Genomic DNA, 19,400 nt, shown 5'->3' with positions numbered 1-19,400 from the left:
ATGAGGGGGTAGTGTGCGGGGAAGAGGTGCTTCTGCCCCCGTATGATGCGGATAACACTCCTATAATATGCAAGTAAATCCTATTTTTATTTTCTCCCCTCTCCCTCCCTTTCACCCGTTGCTCTCTATCTCTACTTGCTAGTTCACTCTCTCTCTCTCTCTCTCTCCCATTACTCGCCAGGAGCAACAAACTTGCGCCGCTTCGATTTGGCTGGCCTGATGACCTAAAATCCCAAAATTCATATAATAAATCACAAAAAAGTACATCACCCTTGCCGTAAAGTCAATCAAGTGGTAGATGTATTGCCAAGAAATGGAGCTAAGGGGCACTGCACTAATATATGCGCGATTCACAACCTTCCCCGCTAAAAAGGAGATGTTGCAATTTGTTACACTGGGCCCTTCATATTTATGTTCTAAATGATAAGACTGTTAGTCGGGATTTTTTGTGCTACCATGATAGTCGACCGTCATAAATGAGGGCAAGTAATAAAATGAAACCTTGTCCTCCTTTATTTATTTATTTATTTTTTTAATAAATAAATAAATAAGGTATTCTCGATTGGTCTCACACGTCACTGTTACCTCCTTTTTAAGAGTAACAACTCGATGCACAAAACTACAGCGTACGAAAACTTTGTTAATTTTGCGTCAAATTATCTTTCATTATGATAGACCACTACGACACAATAGCACACCCAAATTCATATTATATTACATACACTACGGATGAGATACTTCAAAGCCATACCGGACGGAACAGGTTATCATGAAACCTTATTTGCATAACGAGAAAATACTCAGGAAGAAGGAAAAACCGTCATCAAAGATCAACATCTCAAAGTTTCAGAAACGGAACTCTCAAGCTTTTTTGCAGACATCCCCGTCACAGACCCACCCTTCTTTGGGATTTTCTTCTCCCTTAAAATCATCCTTCAGCTCTTTGACTTCTTCCAAGGCACACTTGGGATGGAGATTAAAGTCGCAATCCTCACAGAGATATGACCAGAAATTCCCCTCCTCATTGCACCCATCACATATATAAGCTCCACCACGAGTGAGCACAAGCTCGTGCTCATGGAGCGCGTGCTTTACCTTCTCGGTCCACCCCTTTGACATCTCTTCAATTTTGGCCTCGATTTCCTTCACTCGCTCATCAGTGAAAGGATAAGCATCCGCACCATGCATCATAATGAGATCTCTAGCATCTTTTGAGACAGTTCGGCCACTAGGTCCAATGGCTACAACCATGGGGATACCAGAGACTTTAAACGTGCGACTCAATGATGCTTTCCTTGGGTCCCCAAAGGGAAGTGCCAGCCATGGCATTCCTGAAAAGAAATCACTAAAGGAGGCATCGTCCTTGTCACTAGAGATGAAAATCACTTCAAAAGCATCATCATTTGCCTTGATCTTGTTGTATGCCTCGGTAAGTTTCGGTAGAAAGGCGCGGCAAGGTGGGCACCAATGTGCTGAGAAGTAAAGGAGGATGTTCTTCCCAACTAAATTCGACACTGGAATCTGACAAGGAAACAAGTAATCATTTTCAACCATCACAAATGCTAAGACATGGGAGAGAGTGGAAATAGGGGGGAGGGGATTCCATGAATGCCGCAAAAGGATTAAGAAACTCTGAATAGCACGTAAGATATCACACCTCCAGCCAAGAACCAAACACAACCACACTATCAGTGTAACAAGCGACATTACAAAGACCAAACAAATAATGTGAAATTATAAGTATTCAATTATAACTTTTGCAGCATTGAATACAATCAAAGACTTTACCTTAACTCCGTCTTTCCCAATGACAAAATCTCGTTCCCCTAAAACCAAAATTGACTCCAGGGTTTGAGCTTCCTCTTTTGCCTTCTCTATTTCAGCAAGCTCTGCAAACTTTTCTGGGGTGAATGGGTATGCCAGAACTCCATGTTCTTCAATGGTTTCAGCAACATTAGAATGTAGAGTCCTTCCATCTGGCCCTATAATAACCAAAGTGGGGAGGGTTGAAAGTTCAAAGTATCGAACCAGCTTCCCACAGGTCTTGTCCTTCATGGGCAGGGAAAACCAGGGCATGCTTTCAAAACCCTGATTAAATGATTCCTCATCATCATCAAGTGGTATCATCACAACCTCAAAGCTCTCTCCCTTTGCCTTTAATTTTTCATATACCTCAACAAGTTTTGGTGTAAATTCAACGCATGACTTGTATGAGAACAATGAGAAATACAGAGCAACTATCTTCCCCTCAAGTTCAGAGACAGGCACCTTGTGCACGAAGAAGAAATACAGATTAGGGAAGAGGAGTGAAATGTTTCGAGGAAATAAACTTATTTCCTTGTTAAATAACAAGCAATGCCATTGAGAGTTACCTTTCTGCCATCAGATGAGATTATAAAGTCTCGTGAGCGGGATACCAAGATAGATCTCAAAGATTGATTCCTCCTGACGGCTTCCTCTTGATCTTTCAATTCTTTGATCTTTTCTTGTGTAAAAGGGTACCCTTCAACTCCATATTCTTGAACAATCTGGACTCCACTGTCACTCACAACTTTCCCATCTTCATCAATGAGTACGAGGTTGGGTATCCCCTCAACCTGGAAAAACCCATCCAAGTGATCACGTTTGCCTGAATCAGAAAATGGGATTGCAAGCCATGGCATCTTGGAGAAGTAATCTTTGAAGGACTCCTCATCTTCATCAGCAGAAACAAAAATGACCTCAAAATCACCTTTTGGAGAGAGTTCATTGTACACCTCGACAAAACTTGGGGTGAATCGCCGACATGGGCCACACCATGATGCGGAAAAATAAAGCCCAAGCTTCTTCCCCTCCAAGCTGTCAATTTTAACCTGTAATTCACAATTCAAAGTGATTCTCCCTTGACGCATCCCCATAACATTCATAACAGACAACTGTTGACTTCCAGTCAATGGAGGAACTGTTCATACAACCAGAAGGCCAATTTCATATGTACCGGAACAATGTTGTTAACAACTCAATAATTCTTATTGGTCTTCATCAAACCACATTTACGAGTCTTATTCTATCATTGATCAAGATAAAATAATAGATGTCACATGATATTATTATACACAAATAAACAGGCACTTCTTCACCTTGTTTCCCCTTTTACCTGTTACAGAATGTTGGGGAAACCGGTCCTTCTGATTACCGATAGACAGACAACTGTTAACAGAAAATTCCACAGGTGCTAATATGCAATCCCCATTCGTTAAATTTGCTTTTCCTGCAAACTTATCAAACGTCTAGCCGGTCTTTTCAAATATGATCATGGGAAAGTTATGTGGACCGGAGATCTACAGGAACAACATGTATCAAATTAATAATTGCCTGAATTTTGATTTTCTCCAAAAGTTTCATTTGTTAACTGAATCTCGTTTTTAATGGAAAAATCATCTTCCCCTGAATACATCATCAGTTTTATTGAGCACTGTAGCATAATCCGAGATACTTGCAACTAAACAAACCCCCAACCCCTCCCCACAAAGAAAAATCCAAACAAAAAACACACAGAAAGCGTCACAAATTACTGGGCCTATAGATCTCAAGGTCTTCATAACAGAAATCCATGAGTTGAAATTCCTGCCCCTCAACATAATTTTTTTTTTCCCGTTTAATATTCAAAGTTAAGCATCATAAAATACAGGGGGTCAATAGATCTCAACGTCTTCAGAACAGAAATCCATGAGTTGGCCGTGATTAAAGTCTCTGCCCCTCAACTCGAGTTTTCTTTCATAAAGATTGGCTAAATGTCATTGAAGAGTGATTAGAATTAGAAGTTAATTCAAGTTGCTCAAATACTGTCCAAACAGAAAACGAAACCACTGCCTACTAATATTATAAACGGCACGCACCTAGAAGTATGAAGAAAAAATCAACTTGTAATCAAACGGATTAACTAATTATCAACTCAATATACTTAAAACATAAACCAAATAAAAATAACAGTCAAAATTACAAAACCAGAGCCTCTATTTCTTGTTTTTCAGCTGATTTCCCGAGAAACACGAAAACCTACAAGAGAAGCCTATTAAATCAAAAACCTGATCCCCGTTGTTGCGGATAAGAAAGTCCCTATCTTCTCCCGAGAGGAGCGAGCGAAAGTCGTGAGGACCGCCGTTGGTTGACACGGTAACGCTTGCTTCACCGTCCGCCATTTCTTCCTCTTCTCAGTTCTCGTGAAAGCAATGAGAATAAAAGCAGCTCAGAATACGAGGCTGGTTGGAATTCGACAGGAAAGGGGGTGACTAATATATAGAGGTTCTTGCCTTCTTGGCGAAGTATCTGGGACTTATCTTTATTCGTTGGATGTTGACAGTTAAAATAAGTTAAAAATTAAATAAAATATTATTTTTTAATATTATTATTATTTTAAAATATTAAATTATTTATTATATTTTATATTAAAATTTAAAAAAATTATAATGATTAAATTAGATAAATTAAAAAAAATTGAAGAATTTAATTTTAACTTTTTTTTTTTTTTTTTTTACTTCCAGAACTCTCTTCTCCCAAAAGCAAGACCTCCGTCCGACTTCGGCCTTCCTAATTAGCGACGGCTCCGGGTAATATGTTTGAAAAATATTTATAACCATTTTGCAAGAATTCTTGATTTTTCTAATTGATTCAATTCGTGTCTTTTATTAAAAATATGTTTATGAAATTATGATATATATACGTTGGAGTTTTTCCAAAAATTTATTTGATGTCTTCTGCCTAAAAATGACTAAACGAAAACTCTTTTGGAGCTTAAAATTGTTATAACATTGTGAGAAATAATATTTATAGTTCTTAATTAGATAAGTTTTACGGATTTTATTTAAAAAAAATATAAATTCAAAATTTATATAAAAAATTATTTTTTTAATAATAAATTATATTTTTTTTAAAAAGAGTTTTAAATTTACACATCCAAAACTATATATAATATTATTCTAAAATTTTAAGATCTTCTAATTGAGAGCAAACAAGTTGTCGAATTTTTTTTTTTTTTAAGCAAACATAATTTAAGTACCGGACATCTTAGAATGTTTTATTATTAACAATTTTTAAATAAATTTTTAATATTTTTAGAAAAAATTCTTTTAACTATAAAGAATATTTTATAAGAGTAATTGTGCAAATTAATATTACTTGATATATATATCAGATAGTAAAAATATTTTTATTATAAAATAAATTTAACATATTATATAAAAATATATTAATTTATAAATTTATTTTTATAAAATTTATAATAGCAGTAATATTTTTATCTTTATATAATATTTTATTAAGATTAAAAAAATGATAGGTATAAGATGAATTTATACCATTAATAGGGAGAAATGTTAAAAATCTCGATAACGAGTCTTAAGCATTTTATTTTTATTTAATGATTAAGTAAGAATTTTTTTATTAATATGATTAATATTTTTAAAATATTTGTCGTGGGTCGCGAGTCGGGGCTGTAAAGCCACTCATTAGAAAAAGACGACCATGACCTTATCTCGAGAAAGGCTTACGCGAGACGATATAATTCTTTTCTTTTGTGGGGACAAGGAGAGTTGAGTCCTACGCGACTCGTCTGTCCTTTAGGCTTTAAATTTGTCTTTAATATCTGCACCTACCAGGCCAAGCAGCTAACCCAAAAGGATAGAGACAAATGGTTGACTGATGTCCAATGGTAACGAATCGCGATTAACAAAAAAAAAAAAAAGGCATCAAACCTTTAGAAACCAAAAAATAATAATAATAATAATAAAGAACACCACCGGCCACTTGCTCTGCTCGAAAAACCCAACTCGAGGAACCTTAGCATATTCGTTTTCAGGAAGCTCAGATTCAAAATTTCATTAAAAGAGAAATCAGCGTTTCTTTTATTCCGGAGTGGTGGCCGCGGTTCTGAATTTTGATAACAGAAATTTTAAAAAGAGGCTTCACACTGTATGTTTTTATCTAGTTACTATATTATTTTTTTTTTAATTTTCTTATTTAAAACTATATTTCTTTATATATATTAAAATAAAATAATAAAAATGACAAAATCATTGGATAGCAGATTTTTGTATAGAATTTATCTTTTAGAAAAGAAAACTTGTTATCCAGAGGCCAAGGATTGAGGAATGCAAGGCAACTGTAACTAGAATAAACTGAATTATGTAATCTTGTCTTGTTTAAGAAGTTTATCAATTAGTCATATTTCCATATGGCATAAGGGAATAAATTATAAAGATGTATGATTACCATCAATAAGATATCCAGAAAATTATTCTCAACTTTGGTTGTCAACAATGGTTGGTTCCTCCAATAACCCATACTTTTGCTTAATGATATTTCACCGTAGGGAAGCTTTGGAAAAGTGATCCTACGGCATTTCCTTTGGATCCCTCAATGACTCGTTTGGTTTAGAGAGTTAGTAACAAAACTATTAAAGATATAAAAAAAATTTATAAAAAGATTCCATAAACTGATGTGACACATTTTAACTGTAATACCCAACTTTTTTTGTTAAGCCCAACCCACTTGTTTATGTGAGAGAGAGAGAGAGAGAGACTACTACAGTGAAACGGTGAGTTTCACTAGGATTTTGTTTTCTTACTTTACTTTTTATACGCAGTGACTTCTCACCTTCTTCCTCTTTAGCTTTTGCGTTATACAGCTTACAACCCTCTCATGTTCCCTCTCATAAATATCTGTTGAGATGAATTCATCATCCTTTTCGATCTGTAATGTAGCTCCCCTTAATTTTTGGCCATTAGTTTTCTCTTCAGGTGAAGGACTTTACCCTTATAAAAACCCCAAAGTTTTCTTCCAACAGGATTTTGAAATCCCTACCACTTTTCTGTCAGAATAATTTATCTTTTAAATCTTCTGATAGTTTGCTGAATTTCTTAATTAATCTAGAATTTTTTTTATTAGAGATTCTAAATTTTTCTGAATTGAAAGCATGTATTAGAAAATTTGTTTTGCATCATATAGAAATATTAGAGCATCTCCAAATAAATTATTATATTGTAAAATGTGTAACTCGAGTCTAAACGTGTATGCAACTAGTCAAGATACATTTATAGAAACTTGATGTGCATTATAGTTTTACCAAATAAAATAAAAAAACAAAAACAAATAAAGAACGCCAACGGCCTCTTTCTCTGCTCGAAAAACCCATCTCGAGGAACCTTAGCATATTCGTTTTCAGGAAGCTCAGATTCAAAATTTCATTAAAAGAGAAATGAACATTTCTAGATTTTATTCCGGAGTTGTGGCCGTGGTTCTGAATTTTGATAACAGAAATGATAAAAAGAGGCTTCACACTGTACGTTTTTATCTAATTACTATATTATTTGTCTTTTTTTTTTTAATTTTCTTATTTAAAAATATATATTTATATATATTAAAATAAAATAATAAAAATGACAAAATCATTGGACATCAGATTTTTGTAGAGAATTTATCTTTTAGAAAAGAAAACTTGTTATACAGAGGCCAAGTAAGGATGGAGGAATGCAAGGCAACTATAACTAAAATAAACTGAATTATGTAATCGTGTCTTGTTTAAGAAGTTCATCAATTAGCCATATTTCCATATGGAATAAGGGAATAAATTATAAAGATGTATGATTACCATCAATAAGATGTCAAGAAAATTATTCTCAACTTTGGTTGTCAACAGAGGTGGGTTCCTCCAATAACCCATACTTTTGTTTAATGATATTTCACCATAGGGAAGCTTCGGAAAAGCAATCCTACGGCATTTCCTTTGGATCCCTCAATAACTTTTTTGATTTTGAGAGCTAGCAAAGAAATCTAACAAAAATATCTCACAAACTGATATGACACGTTTTCACTATAATACCCAGCTTTTTTGTTAAGCCCTATCCACTTGTTTATGTGTAAAAAAATAAAGAGAAAGAGAGAGAGAGAGAGAGAGAGAGAGAGAGACTACGTTGAGTTTCACTAGGTTTTTTTTTCCTTACTTTACCTTTTACGCGTAGTGGCTTCTCACCTTCTTCCTCTTCAGTTTCTAGTTCATCTCAAAGCAGTCACATGCTCCATTTCTTTAGCTTTACATTATACAACTTACAACCTTCTGTTGTTCCCTCTCATAAATATCTATTGAGATGAACTCGTCATCCTTTCCGATCTGTAACGTAGCTCCCCATAATTTTTGATCGTTAGTTTTCTCTTCAAGTGAGGAACTTTACCCTTATAAAAAACCCCAAAGTTTTCTTCCAAGAGGATTTTGAAATCTCTACTACTTTTCTGTCAGAATAATTTATCTCTTAAATCTTCCGACTACTTGCTGGATTTCAGTTCTAAGTAGTACAACTATGGTAAGAAGTATTTTGGATTACGAGGTAAGTAGGTTTAATTAATCTGGCATTTTTTTATTAGAGATTCTGAATTTTTCTGAATTGAAAGCATGTATTGTGCAGAAAATTTGTTTTGCATCATATAGAAATATTAGAGCATCCCCAAATAAATTATTATATTGTATAATGTGTAACTCGAGTCTAAACGTGTATGTAACTAGTCAAGATACATTTATAGAAACTTGATGTGCATTATTGTTATACCAAATGTTATATGACTTATATGATAGCATGTTTTCTATTACTAATTTTTATTTGGAGGATAACTCTACTAAAGGACTTCGAGAAGGTATAGACCCATCAAGTGAGAATTGTAAAGGGAATATAACTACACTAGAAGACAATGAGAATCTGCAGACCCTAAATAGAAAGGGGAATGATAACTACACTAAAGGATATTTGAGAAAGTGTAGTTCCCAAAGGAAGAACAGTATGGGAAGGATATCTACCTTTGAATGGGTAGTTTCCCTATAGAGAAAGTTTTTTTTTTTTTAGAATTACATAGTGTAGCATTTTGTTTTTATGGTATATTAATCATGTTATTGGTTTTTTTTTTTTTTTTTTTTTTTTTTTTTTTTTTTTTTTTTATGTATTTGTTTATTTAATGAGGCTCATATGTTACACTCAGCCTAATCAATCCTGCTTACCGAGCCGTGGACTTACCATTCCACCTATAAAATTTATTTACAGATGTCAGAAAGGAGCAAGACAAAAAGGGAGCTTAGATGTTATGTGGAAGAGTAAGATTAAGCGTGGTGGAATAATTGTCGGTTATGGAATAGTTTGAATTCTAATTTATGGCATTTTTCTTTATGAACAAACAATTTGAGTGAAACTTGGTGTTTTGAACTCTTTTTATATATAAAGGTTTTCTCATAGTTCTTTTCTTGTTATTGTTATGTTATCATGCATGTCAATGAAAACATCTCCAATAGTTAAAAAAATTGGGGGCGTTAGAATTGGTAACACAGCAAAGGTTTTATAGGTTCTACAGACACTATGATTTTTATTGGATTTTGAAATTTGGGTAGGAAATGGTAAAGTAAGAGACTGGTTGATTTTTTTTTTTTTTTGAATGAGCTAAGTTTGCCTACTTAGTCATTTTAGTTTTAAAATAGTTATTTTGATTTTTAGGATGACTTCTCAACATAATTTCGTCAATTTAAATGAGCCAATCAGTGGGGAGACTTCGACTGGACCAAGTTCCAATGGTTCTGCGGTAATACAGGAAGTATCGCAACAAGTGATGAAAGAAATTGCATGTAACTCTACAATGAGGAATGGACATATATTAAATGAAAGATGCACTATAGAACAATTTAACCGATTGTGACATCCAACAATTGAAGGAAAGGCTGATCCGATTGCTGCTAAGGATTGGATTCAAGACACTGAAGAAATTCTTAGAGTTTTGCGATGCACCGATGAACAAAAAGTTTTGTTCTCAACATTTAAATTGATTAGAGAAGCAAAACGTTGGTAGATATAAAAAAGGACGCTCTTGGAACAGGTAATGGAGCAAACTCCAATCACATGGAATCGTTTTAAGGAAATTTCGATGGGCCCCAAGGCGGACCAAGTCTTAAGGATCAATTACAAGATCAAGAGCTAAGAAGATCAAGGAGGTTATGCAAAGATGACTGAAATCCACTTGGGACGAGTCTAACAAGAGCCCAACATTCAAGATGGGCTTAAAAGAAGAAAATCTAATTCTCACTCACATGATACAACAAGTTATAGAAGACATGACTTGCACTACAAAAAAAAGCAAAATTGGCGGCGTTTCTATGTGCGGCATTTGTTTATGCGCCAGTAGATATATAAATTTACCGGCACTTAATGTTTCCGCCAGGAAATTATTGAGATTCTCGGCATTTAAATTTTTACGCCGATAATAATATATAGCTTTGGCGGCGTTTATAACAACGCCGCAAAGATAGTAATGATGCGTCGGGAAATTAGTAGTTTCCAGACATTTATATTGTTACGCAGGTAATAATATATGTTTTTGTGGCGTTTAAACAAACACCAATAATTCATTGATTATATGTCGTTATATTAACCGTGTTTGTCGGCGTTTATAATATACCGCCGGTAATAATATTTAACATCAGCGGCGTTTCACAAAACGCTGACAATTTATAGAGTTTACACTGTTAAGGTGTTGAATTTTTCAGTGCTTATATCGTTTGAAGAAATGTCGGCCATTGATTAATTTTATGCCGGTACATAAGTACTTTTCCGGCGGTTTATAGTGTTACGCCGGTAATAATTATATAGCTTTGGCGGCATTTACAAAATGCCAAAAATTGATCAATGAAATACCGGTAATTGATAAATGCACCGGTGTATATATTGTTACACTGATAAGAATATATAACGTCAGTAGTGAAAGCTATTATATATTTATTGGTAGTAAAATAAATAATAAAAAAACTTATTTAAATGATACAAAAATATCCACAAAAATCTTAATTAGTTAAATTTCTGAGATACCCTACCAGTAAATGTCATATATCGCATTCCAATTCTAGAGGGAGAGAGGTTCAATAGAATTATAGAAGAGTAGGATTGTTAATCCGAGTTCTGGACCGGGTACTCAGGTATGACCAACCTGGAAACCAGATTTCAAACTTGGACCAGGTCTGGCCTAAATTAGCCGGGTTGGAACCCGGATGAATTCGAATTCTTTAAAACCCGGAATCTGGGTTCCGCACTAAACCAAGTTTTGTCTTTTTTCTTCGTTTTTTTTTAATAAATAGAAAAGCCTATATATTATTAAATTTTTGCAAAAAAATAAAAATTAATCTTGAAAAGCTTAATTTAAAAATAAAAAAATTAAATTGAGAATCTACCCCTTATGATACCTTGCCTCGAAGCTTCTCCCTTCAGAACCCATTACTGCACACATACTACATATAATCCATGGTGGAAGATATGCATCCTTGATTTCAATGCTATAGTAGAGGCCAGCAGATGAACCGAGCACATGTTCACCACCATCACTGGATTCTTTAGGATGATTTGCTCTTTTCCACTCCTTGCACTCTACCTGCAAACCAAAAGGAAAAAAGGTTTTATAACAATAAATTTCAATAATATGTTTCACAGCAATGAGCAATAACAGCATATATTTTTGTTTTTGTTAACATATACTTGTTGACTAGAAGTGTTCCTAGCATTTATATGTTCGTACACTGAATAAATGCAAGTAATAGAACATTCATGTCAAACAACTTTCTGCTTCTATAGTATCGCATTGGCAACGAGTTACTGGTAATATATATATATATAGTAAAAGCAGCAATGCAGGTTTTTGACAACAATTAGCATTTGCACTGGCAATATGGGTTTGGAGAATTATGCTTGAAACAAAACCAGACATGGGCAGAGCAAAAAGTATGATATAAAGCAACTACTAGATATGCCGACTTGGCAATCTAGATGAGAGAATGTCCCAATATTATGGTTTGAGCATGTTTTCAACTTCCATAACACCTATTTATATGCTGAACATTATTGGCAGAGGAACCCCTAGTTCACATATTTTATACATACCTCTGGAGTAGATAGAGTAGCATTCTGAAATGGTACAGGTGAACACAATAAAGGAACATCCATACCAGCTAAGAAGGTCAAGAAAGATCTGGAGAAAACCATAAGAAAAAGGAGTGAAATCTGGCAACATGATAATGGACATAAGAAACATGAAGAAAACCATTTACACTGATAATATAGTATCTGAAAAATCAAGTTACTAAAATAGTAATCTTTTAGAAACTTAATTAACAATGTGCTAACCTATAATTTAACAAGAAATCATATAAACCATGTACGCTCTTATTGCCATTGAAAACCAACAAAGATTGTGAGCTATTATCGATGTCAGACGAGGAACTCAAGCGCCGAGTCTGCATAGCATTTCAAAGGAAAGTCCAATGATTATAAATGCACAAGAAATGAAATCAAAAGTAGTAGACAAATTCCCTAACTACACCATAACACACAGCTAATTATAAACAAGACTTCCTTGCAGACAAGATGGACCTGCCCCTTCCAAATATGTGATAAGTTCAAAGGGAATGGCATACATGCTCACCATGATGCAACCAATATCTTTGCAAAATGGAGACCCACATCATCCTATATTAAAACTAGTCAGGTTGCCCTTTTGGTTTTCAAACTAACCAAAAGCCTTCTTATTTCAATTGGTCAATAAGTCAGAAAGAGATAATTCTAGGACTAGAATAAACTCCTTAATGGGAAAATAATCATCGATGTCCCACATAGTGGGTACATTTATATCATGGTCCTCCTCAGGCCTGAATCAGAAAAGACAAGTGAGAGCAGACTGCCAAATATAAAAGGTAGAGATATAAACCTGGCCCAAATTATGCTTCACAATCTCTAAGAGCTCAACCAAATCTTCGGTAGTCGCTTGCTCTACTTCGGAATGGCAAAGAGGCATAGAGAAACAAACATCCTAGAAAACATTAATTGCAACATAATAAGATGTCGGACATATAGAAATCTATTAAAAGGAAAAATATACATGTGACAAGGTGTGGAAATCGATGAAAACATTCTATCATGACAGTAGTTCAGCAGAACATAATTTACCTACTGTAAGGTCCACAAATTCTTGGAACAATATCAATCTCAGGCAGCATTAGATGATCAAAATATGTCATACAGTTATTCATAAGTCTATCTCTCTCCTAAATCCACAACCAAATATAATTCTATCAATGTGGCTTGTTATTCATCTAATGTTTTTTTTTTTTTTTTTTTTTATAAGTAATAAGTTATTTTATTGGTTATTCATCTATTGTTATTGCAAATAAAATTATGAGCAACCTGCCACAATCTTTTCCCGTTACATCCAATGATAAATTCTGGAAGACACTAGAATATTCTTGATTTTTTCCAATTCCAACAATTAAGTCAAAACTTGCATTTGCTAATGTAGAACTAAATTCAAAGATTAATGACATTCATTGGATAGAAATCAGAAATTCTCTTAAATTTAAAAATTCAAGTCATAGCTATAAAATCCTTAAATCTATGCACTTTACTACCACCACCTCAGTAAAATTCTTACTTCAGACAAGGCAAGTTCAATTTGTGTCGGTTTTAAACTACAAGAAAAAATAAAGAAAAGAGAATCTAGGGTTATCAACATAACATTTAGATTACAGAACAATTTCCTTCACTAAGAAATGCCAAAAATAAGGGTTAGCAATCTTTGAAGTGACCTGTGAACCCGATACAGAATGATATGATTAAAATTGAGCATAAATGGGTTGGGTCAACCTTTGTACCCTTCAGGATAACTCAAGCAACCCGATTACTTGTTCATGACTATGCAATGAATGGGTCATACCTCATTGTGCTGTGTTGTAACAAGGGTCAATAACTAATTTCTTAAACAGGATATATCGGGTCGTGTATTGTGTAGTCAACTCCCTAGCCCACAGACAGTTTGTGTTGTGTTCGAGTTAGGATGTGTGACTCGTTTAGCTGTTCAAATTGATTCATATATGACCCAACACAAACCCAACCCGGTGGCACAGATTGCCAGCCCTACAAACATATTCTATCAAAAGCAAAATTACTTCTTAGCCATGCAGTACACAATAAATGAGAAAACAAAAGACTTCAAATATTTGTTTAATAAAAAACAAGTACAAGCTCCAAATAGAAAGCTTGAAAACTTAAGGAGTACATCTTACATGTTCTCTCAACAATGATCTCAAACCTTTCGTTGAACGGGAGATATAAGCACTGCATGAGCACTTGGTCATCCTCAAGCCATCACCACCATTGAACATCACCACAAAGTGTGAAGTATAGACTACAAAGTTTTCAATAAAATCAGTCCGTCAACATAGAGTTCCACACTAAAATGAGATTTAACTGGTGGAAGAAACAGTAAAGAGTCTAAGAATTAAAAAAAAAAAAGGTTCAATAGGCAGCATCAGTGAACATAAACATGCATATTTTCTTCCAGACAACCTATGGTATGTGCAATATGAAACCATTATCCATTGACAACTATCATGAAAAAGGATTTTGTACAGATTAAAATACAAAGCCAGTTCCTTATTGTTGCAACTCATAAAAATTATTCAGGCATAATATAATTGTAAATTTAGGATTTAAATTCCAAAGGGATCACATTGTGGTGCGACTGTAGAGCATAATTAACTGCTTATCTGAGTTCAGAAGGTACTCTATGCATACATACTTATTAGGATTTGATAAACAAATTGTACTGGCATAAGAATAGGTGATTACCATAAAAGAGATTACAAAAATTATTCCAAAGCATGTAGTAAAGACTACGAAAAGAGTCTTCCCATGCAAGCTGTCGTTTATTTAGAAAATCCATTTCCACTGCACAAAATGGAAAAGTATTAATGACCATGGGTTTTTTGGGAAAGAGGGGAGGGAGGGGGGGGGGGGGGGGGGGTGTTGAGCTTTTTTTTGTCTTGTCTGTAATCATTTTAACTGAGAATATAAACGTTGTAACAAGCTAACTACAACATGCAATCATTTACAATCACACACATGGATAAGTTTAAACAGCCATGCTTTTAACACTTTCCCTTGACTACTTAGCAGCAATAGATGATAGCCAAAAATATTTCTATTAACAATAATTTCCAAAACAGCTATGATGCAACAGTACCAGTTGCACAAAAATTGAGCCCCTCGCTGTGTAGTAAACAAAAGATGAGAAAAACTTGTTCTTCGGAGTAAACAGATGCTAGCAACACCAACACCATCACACAATGCACACTCCATAAATAACAAAAGAATTATTGGCTCAATTGAATTATTTTCCTGGATAAAACAAAAGAAAATGATGCAATTGAAGATACAACCCTCAATAGAAAAAACTGGCGAGAAGAAATGTTGAGCTCACATTTTAAAAAATGCATAATTGAGGATAAGGAAATATCCCAATAAGAAGTTTTTGAATTCATCAATTTTTTTTTTTTCAAAATTTGAGAACCAAGATAGTAAAACTTGCAGAAACAAGAATCATATGACAGGTTAGCTTTTGTACAGGGCCTAGCTTTATGACAGGTTGAATTGGTTGGGACTTATTTGGCTAAACCAGATATTGGCATGAGGAATTATGGATGGTGATATAATATTATATCACTTTGATTTTTGTTAATTAGTTTAAATAATTCAGTTTCCAATTTCTAAATTTGTATAAATTCTTTTTACAAGGTAATTTATTCAAAGCGTGGGGCACAATTCAGTCATGCAACAAGTATACAATAAGAAATGCCCAACTAGAGGGATGAAGAAAAAGACCACAAATCCATGAATTCTACAAAGCTAAAGGGCAGGAGCTATTGTGTGCTGCCATCCACACATAAAGAGATTTGAACATAAATGGTTCTTAATTCTAATAGTACTGTCATCTCAATATCTTTGAAAGTTCAAGCGTTACGGTCCCTTCAAATACACCACATCCAACACCAAGGAACCATTCTCCAAACCTCTATATTGCTACAAGGGACTTTGTCATCAAGTCATAAAATCTATCACCTGCTGGAGTATGACCCACTCAATCCCAATCTCAATTTTTTATGAACTCAATTCAAATTGTGCCTTAATCCGTTGATTTTTGGTAACTTGTTTAACTAAGTCAATTCCAGATTTTGATTTTTTTTAATGAACTCAATTCAACTATGCATTAATCCCAACTCAACTGATACCAAACTGTTTGGCTCAATTATTACAGACTGTAGCTTTGACTCAAAAGAACTTGGAGTCCACTCGAATGTTAGTAGTACAAGAAGAGATTCTGGAAAAGGAGCTTGGTGAAATTCAAAAGGTGCTACTAGTCATGCAGGTAAATGAAACACATTTGTATATTAAATTCAATGGCTACAATATTTTTTTTAGTTTGATGACTTATTTTCACCAGCTTACGAAACAATTTAAGAAAATTACAAATTGAGGTTGCAAACAACTGAAGATTGAAATAGGAGGGCATTTGTGCTTACTCAAAAGCGGGGAGACAAAGAAATGAAGTGGTTGCAAGGAACAAAATCAAGAGCCTTCATCAAACTTACAATAGAGGAACCAGAAAACCCTTGAAATAGAGATTAATGATTCAGATTTGGAAACACGAGATGTACCTATTTCGGTTCATGTTCTGGCTCCAGATATGGAGATGGAGTGAAGGAGTGAAAGCTGTGACGGTGTTGCGATGGACTGGTGGGTTTTTATTGATTGGGACTGGAGAGAAGAAGCTTTTAACGGAAGAAGGAAAAGAGGGAAGGAGCTGCGCGAGAGAGAAGCAGAACGCGGGAAAGAAAGAGGGAAGACATTAGCCGCGGGAAGGGTGGGGAAATACAATAAAAAAAATACATTTAGAGGGAATGATTCCCGCATTTTTTTTCACAGCATATTTTATTATAGATAGAAATTTCATCTTTAAAAATTACTATTTGATGACTTGCAAAATTTCATATTGCAGATTTTACAAGTTCGCTCGAGCGAAGGCTTTTGGTCGCTCGAGCGAATTCAGGCAGATTCAAACGCTCGACTGCCGCTCGACAGGGAGCTCGAGCGGGTTGCTGAAAAATAAATATCACTCGAGCGGAGACATTGGCCGCTCGAGCGAAATCAGGCAGAGTCGAACGCTCGACGTGCGCTCGATAGGATGTTCGAGCGAAATCAGACAGAGTCGAATACTCGATGTGCGCTCGACACCCCGCTCGAGCGAACATCGTATTTTGACAGATTTTAGGTTTTACGCCGTCACACCATATAAAAGCAATTTTTCACTCTAGGGCCGCAACTTTTGACTGGAGAACACTTCTTGGGACAGAAAAACATAGCTAGAGGGATTCAAATAATTTGTTTTGGAGAGGGAATTCCAATTATTGCATGAACGTTGGAATCATACACGAGCACGGACGGGAGAAAAGCGTTGAATCGTTCCCTTGAGCTTTTGAAGACGAGTTGCGGCTGCAAGGAGGATTTTTCAGTGTTTATTTTTCTTCCAATCTTATCAGAACAATTATGGTGAATTCGTTTATATTGAATTCCATTTCTAGCATGAGCTAAATTTACTTTATTATAGGAAAACGATGTAACCTATTTCCTAACTATGCTTGTTTGTCTATGCTAATTTAATGTAATTCTCTCTTTGTTTATCTGATTTATTCTGAGTTTATTGCTTCTAATTAACTGGTCATTGATTAGATGATAATTAATCTTGTGATTTGCTATCGAAAGAGGGAATCATAGGGTAGATCTTGGATATTTCAGCATAGGTAAGTATAGAGATCGAAAGACTTGTATGAACCTATGTAGTAATTAAATCTTTGGTCTTATTGCGTCCTTGATTATTGAATTTGCATATTCTTGTGTGAATTGATAACCAAGAGTCAATTCCAATTGACTATAGAAAGAGGCTTTTGGATGAATTAGAGATTTGCTAATAGACAAAAGAGATTTAAATTAAGTTAGCTGGATGAGAAAAGCATAGTGAAGAAGTAGGTGAAATCGATTTCCTAGAAGTTTTCTTCCCATTAATTTGATCTTCGAATGTCAGTGTTATTTCCTTTGCATATTTTTCTTTGAGTTGATCTAGTTTAAATTGCAACTACAAAAATCTTAGTGATTTCTCTAGATAAAATCAAGTTTAGTATAATTTTGGTATTTGGCAAACGTAAGGTACTAATCCCTAAGGACGATACTCTTCTTATTACTTTACTATAAAACTACGATACTTGTGCACTTGCAGTTTTGCACTGGTCACTATTCGAAAAATAAAATAGTTGTTTGTATGTAATTTTGACAGTTGCCGGTGCATACCCAACGCCGGGAATTTTGTCTTTTTTTGTAGTGTTGGGCCTATGATTATTGAAGGCCTTAAACTTGTTTATTTTATTAAAAGAGCTTATTTTATTAGTCATAGGAATTAATCTAGAATAATTGGGTTTAGGAGATGGTCAGTTCACACATGTCTTATTTCTTATGAATTAGGATTTTTGGGAAGGCCTTGTATTTTGACCAAGGGCTTATTTGAAAAGTTATTATTTTGTTAAGCTAGGGTTTCAAAAGGGTTACTGTAGCCGAGTTATTGTAGTGCGGTACTATTCATTCAAGGGTATTTTTGGAAGAGGGGGGTTTATTTTAGCTGAAGGTTTTAATTAGATTTTAGTTTAAATACTCTTGTTTGCCTTATTTTAAACAATATATGAAAGTTTTTGAGATTGATGAATTTTATTCATTGTGAGTTGAGTTTTACTCATCTTGTTCTTAATTGAACTATTGAACTTATAAAAAGTAAATCACAACCTTTATAGCGTTCCTCCTTATAATCCGGGTTCCTGAGACGGGTTCTTCAATGGGTCTAGATTTTAGTATAATCTAGATTCTTGAAACGAGTTCTCAACGGGTTTAAATTTTCCATCCATTGACTTGAGTTTGGTTTTCTCGGGTTTGTTTTTCCAATATTGTTATTGGGTTTCAAAGCGAGTCGATTGGGGTTCACATTATTTGGTGTTCAGAGCAAGATTTCCAATCAGGTCTGAATCTATCTTTTATTTCTTGCATCTTCAATTCTAGGGCTTTATTGTTCTAGGGTTGCAAAAAAAAAAAAGAAAAAAAAGGCTGCGAAATTCTCATTATATTCTAGGGTTTGACTAAATTGCTTATCCTAGGGTTTGTCTGGCCAAATTACATCATCTTGAGATTGCTGAGATATCTTATTCATTAGGGTTTTTGTGTTGGCCAAAATTCCATCTTATTAGGGCTGCCACGTTCTTCATCATCTTAGGGTTTCATTGATTCCCTTCAAATTCTTATAAATTTTTATTGTATTTTGAATTCAATTGTTTGATTTTCACAATTGAAACAATTGTTTGTGATTGAATTGGTGAGAAAAGAAAAGAAAAGAAAATTAAAAAAAAAGAGTATAGAGAAAAAAATAATTCGGATTGAGCCTTATCATCAAATGGGCTGAATACATATCATTATAGTTGATAT

General features: G+C 34.4%; 2 protein-coding genes and 1 long non-coding RNA gene across 4 annotated transcripts; 1 reads left to right on the top strand and 2 right to left on the bottom strand.

Annotated features, from left to right (window-relative positions):
• Positions 1-644: 644 nt before the first annotated feature.
• LOC122309923 (probable nucleoredoxin 1) lies at positions 645-4,267 on the bottom strand. Its single transcript, XM_043123714.1, has 4 exons — positions 4,068-4,267; positions 2,373-2,852; positions 1,789-2,268; positions 645-1,521 (listed from the first exon to the last, which is right to left on the bottom strand). The coding sequence occupies exons 1-4, from the start codon at positions 4,179-4,181 to the stop codon at positions 862-864; spliced, it is 1,734 nt and encodes a 577-aa protein (XP_042979648.1). The 5' UTR covers positions 4,182-4,267; the 3' UTR covers positions 645-861.
• Positions 4,268-7,903: 3,636 nt separating this feature from the next.
• Positions 7,904-10,401, top strand: LOC122311514. Its single transcript, XR_006242804.1, has 2 exons — positions 7,904-8,360; positions 9,066-10,401. It is a non-coding gene; the product is annotated as an uncharacterized LOC122311514 (long non-coding RNA).
• A 671-nt stretch (positions 10,402-11,072) lies between these two features.
• Positions 11,073-16,723, bottom strand: LOC122311721 (protein downstream neighbor of Son-like). 2 transcript variants are annotated; one of them, XM_043126362.1, is made up of 6 exons: positions 16,538-16,723; positions 14,108-14,229; positions 12,757-12,858; positions 12,177-12,286; positions 11,934-12,021; positions 11,073-11,427 (listed from the first exon to the last, which is right to left on the bottom strand). In XM_043126362.1, the coding sequence occupies exons 2-6, from the start codon at positions 14,204-14,206 to the stop codon at positions 11,227-11,229; spliced, it is 600 nt and encodes a 199-aa protein (XP_042982296.1). In that variant the 5' UTR covers positions 14,207-14,229; positions 16,538-16,723; the 3' UTR covers positions 11,073-11,226. The 2 variants fall into 2 exon arrangements, with proteins under 2 accessions (XP_042982296.1, XP_042982295.1); XM_043126361.1 differs by lacking the exon at positions 16,538-16,723 and adding an exon at positions 14,673-14,770.
• Between the last annotated feature and the right edge of the window lie 2,677 nt (positions 16,724-19,400).

The sequence above is a fragment of the Carya illinoinensis genome, chromosome 5 (genome assembly GCF_018687715.1).
Source record: "Carya illinoinensis cultivar Pawnee chromosome 5, C.illinoinensisPawnee_v1, whole genome shotgun sequence".
In the NCBI taxonomy this organism is placed as follows: domain Eukaryota; kingdom Viridiplantae; phylum Streptophyta; class Magnoliopsida; order Fagales; family Juglandaceae; genus Carya; species Carya illinoinensis.
Note: the sequence above shows the minus strand (reverse complement) of the source record. Positions and strands in the feature narration are given on the sequence as shown.

Bases quoted from the DNA above. Each gene is read 5' to 3' on its own strand.
- LOC122309923 (XM_043123714.1), bottom strand. From the start codon at position 4,181: ATGGCGGACGGTGAAGCAAGCGTTACCGTGTCAACCAACGGCGGTCCT. The intron at 2,853-4,067 runs GTTTTTGATTTA...TGTGAATTACAG, and splicing joins TCCGCAACAACGGGGATCAG to GTTAAAATTGACAGCTTGGA. The intron at 2,269-2,372 runs GTAACTCTCAAT...TTCGTGCACAAG, and splicing joins TCTCATCTGATGGCAGAAAG to GTGCCTGTCTCTGAACTTGA.
- LOC122311721 (XM_043126361.1), bottom strand. From the start codon at position 14,766: ATGGATTTTCTAAATAAACGACAGCTTGCATGGGAAGACTCTTTTCGT. The intron at 14,230-14,672 runs GTAATCACCTAT...AAAACTTTGTAG, and splicing joins TTTTTGTAATCTCTTTTATG to TCTATACTTCACACTTTGTG. The intron at 12,859-14,107 runs GTAAGATGTACT...AATGTTTTCTAG, and splicing joins GATCATTGTTGAGAGAACAT to GATGTTTGTTTCTCTATGCC.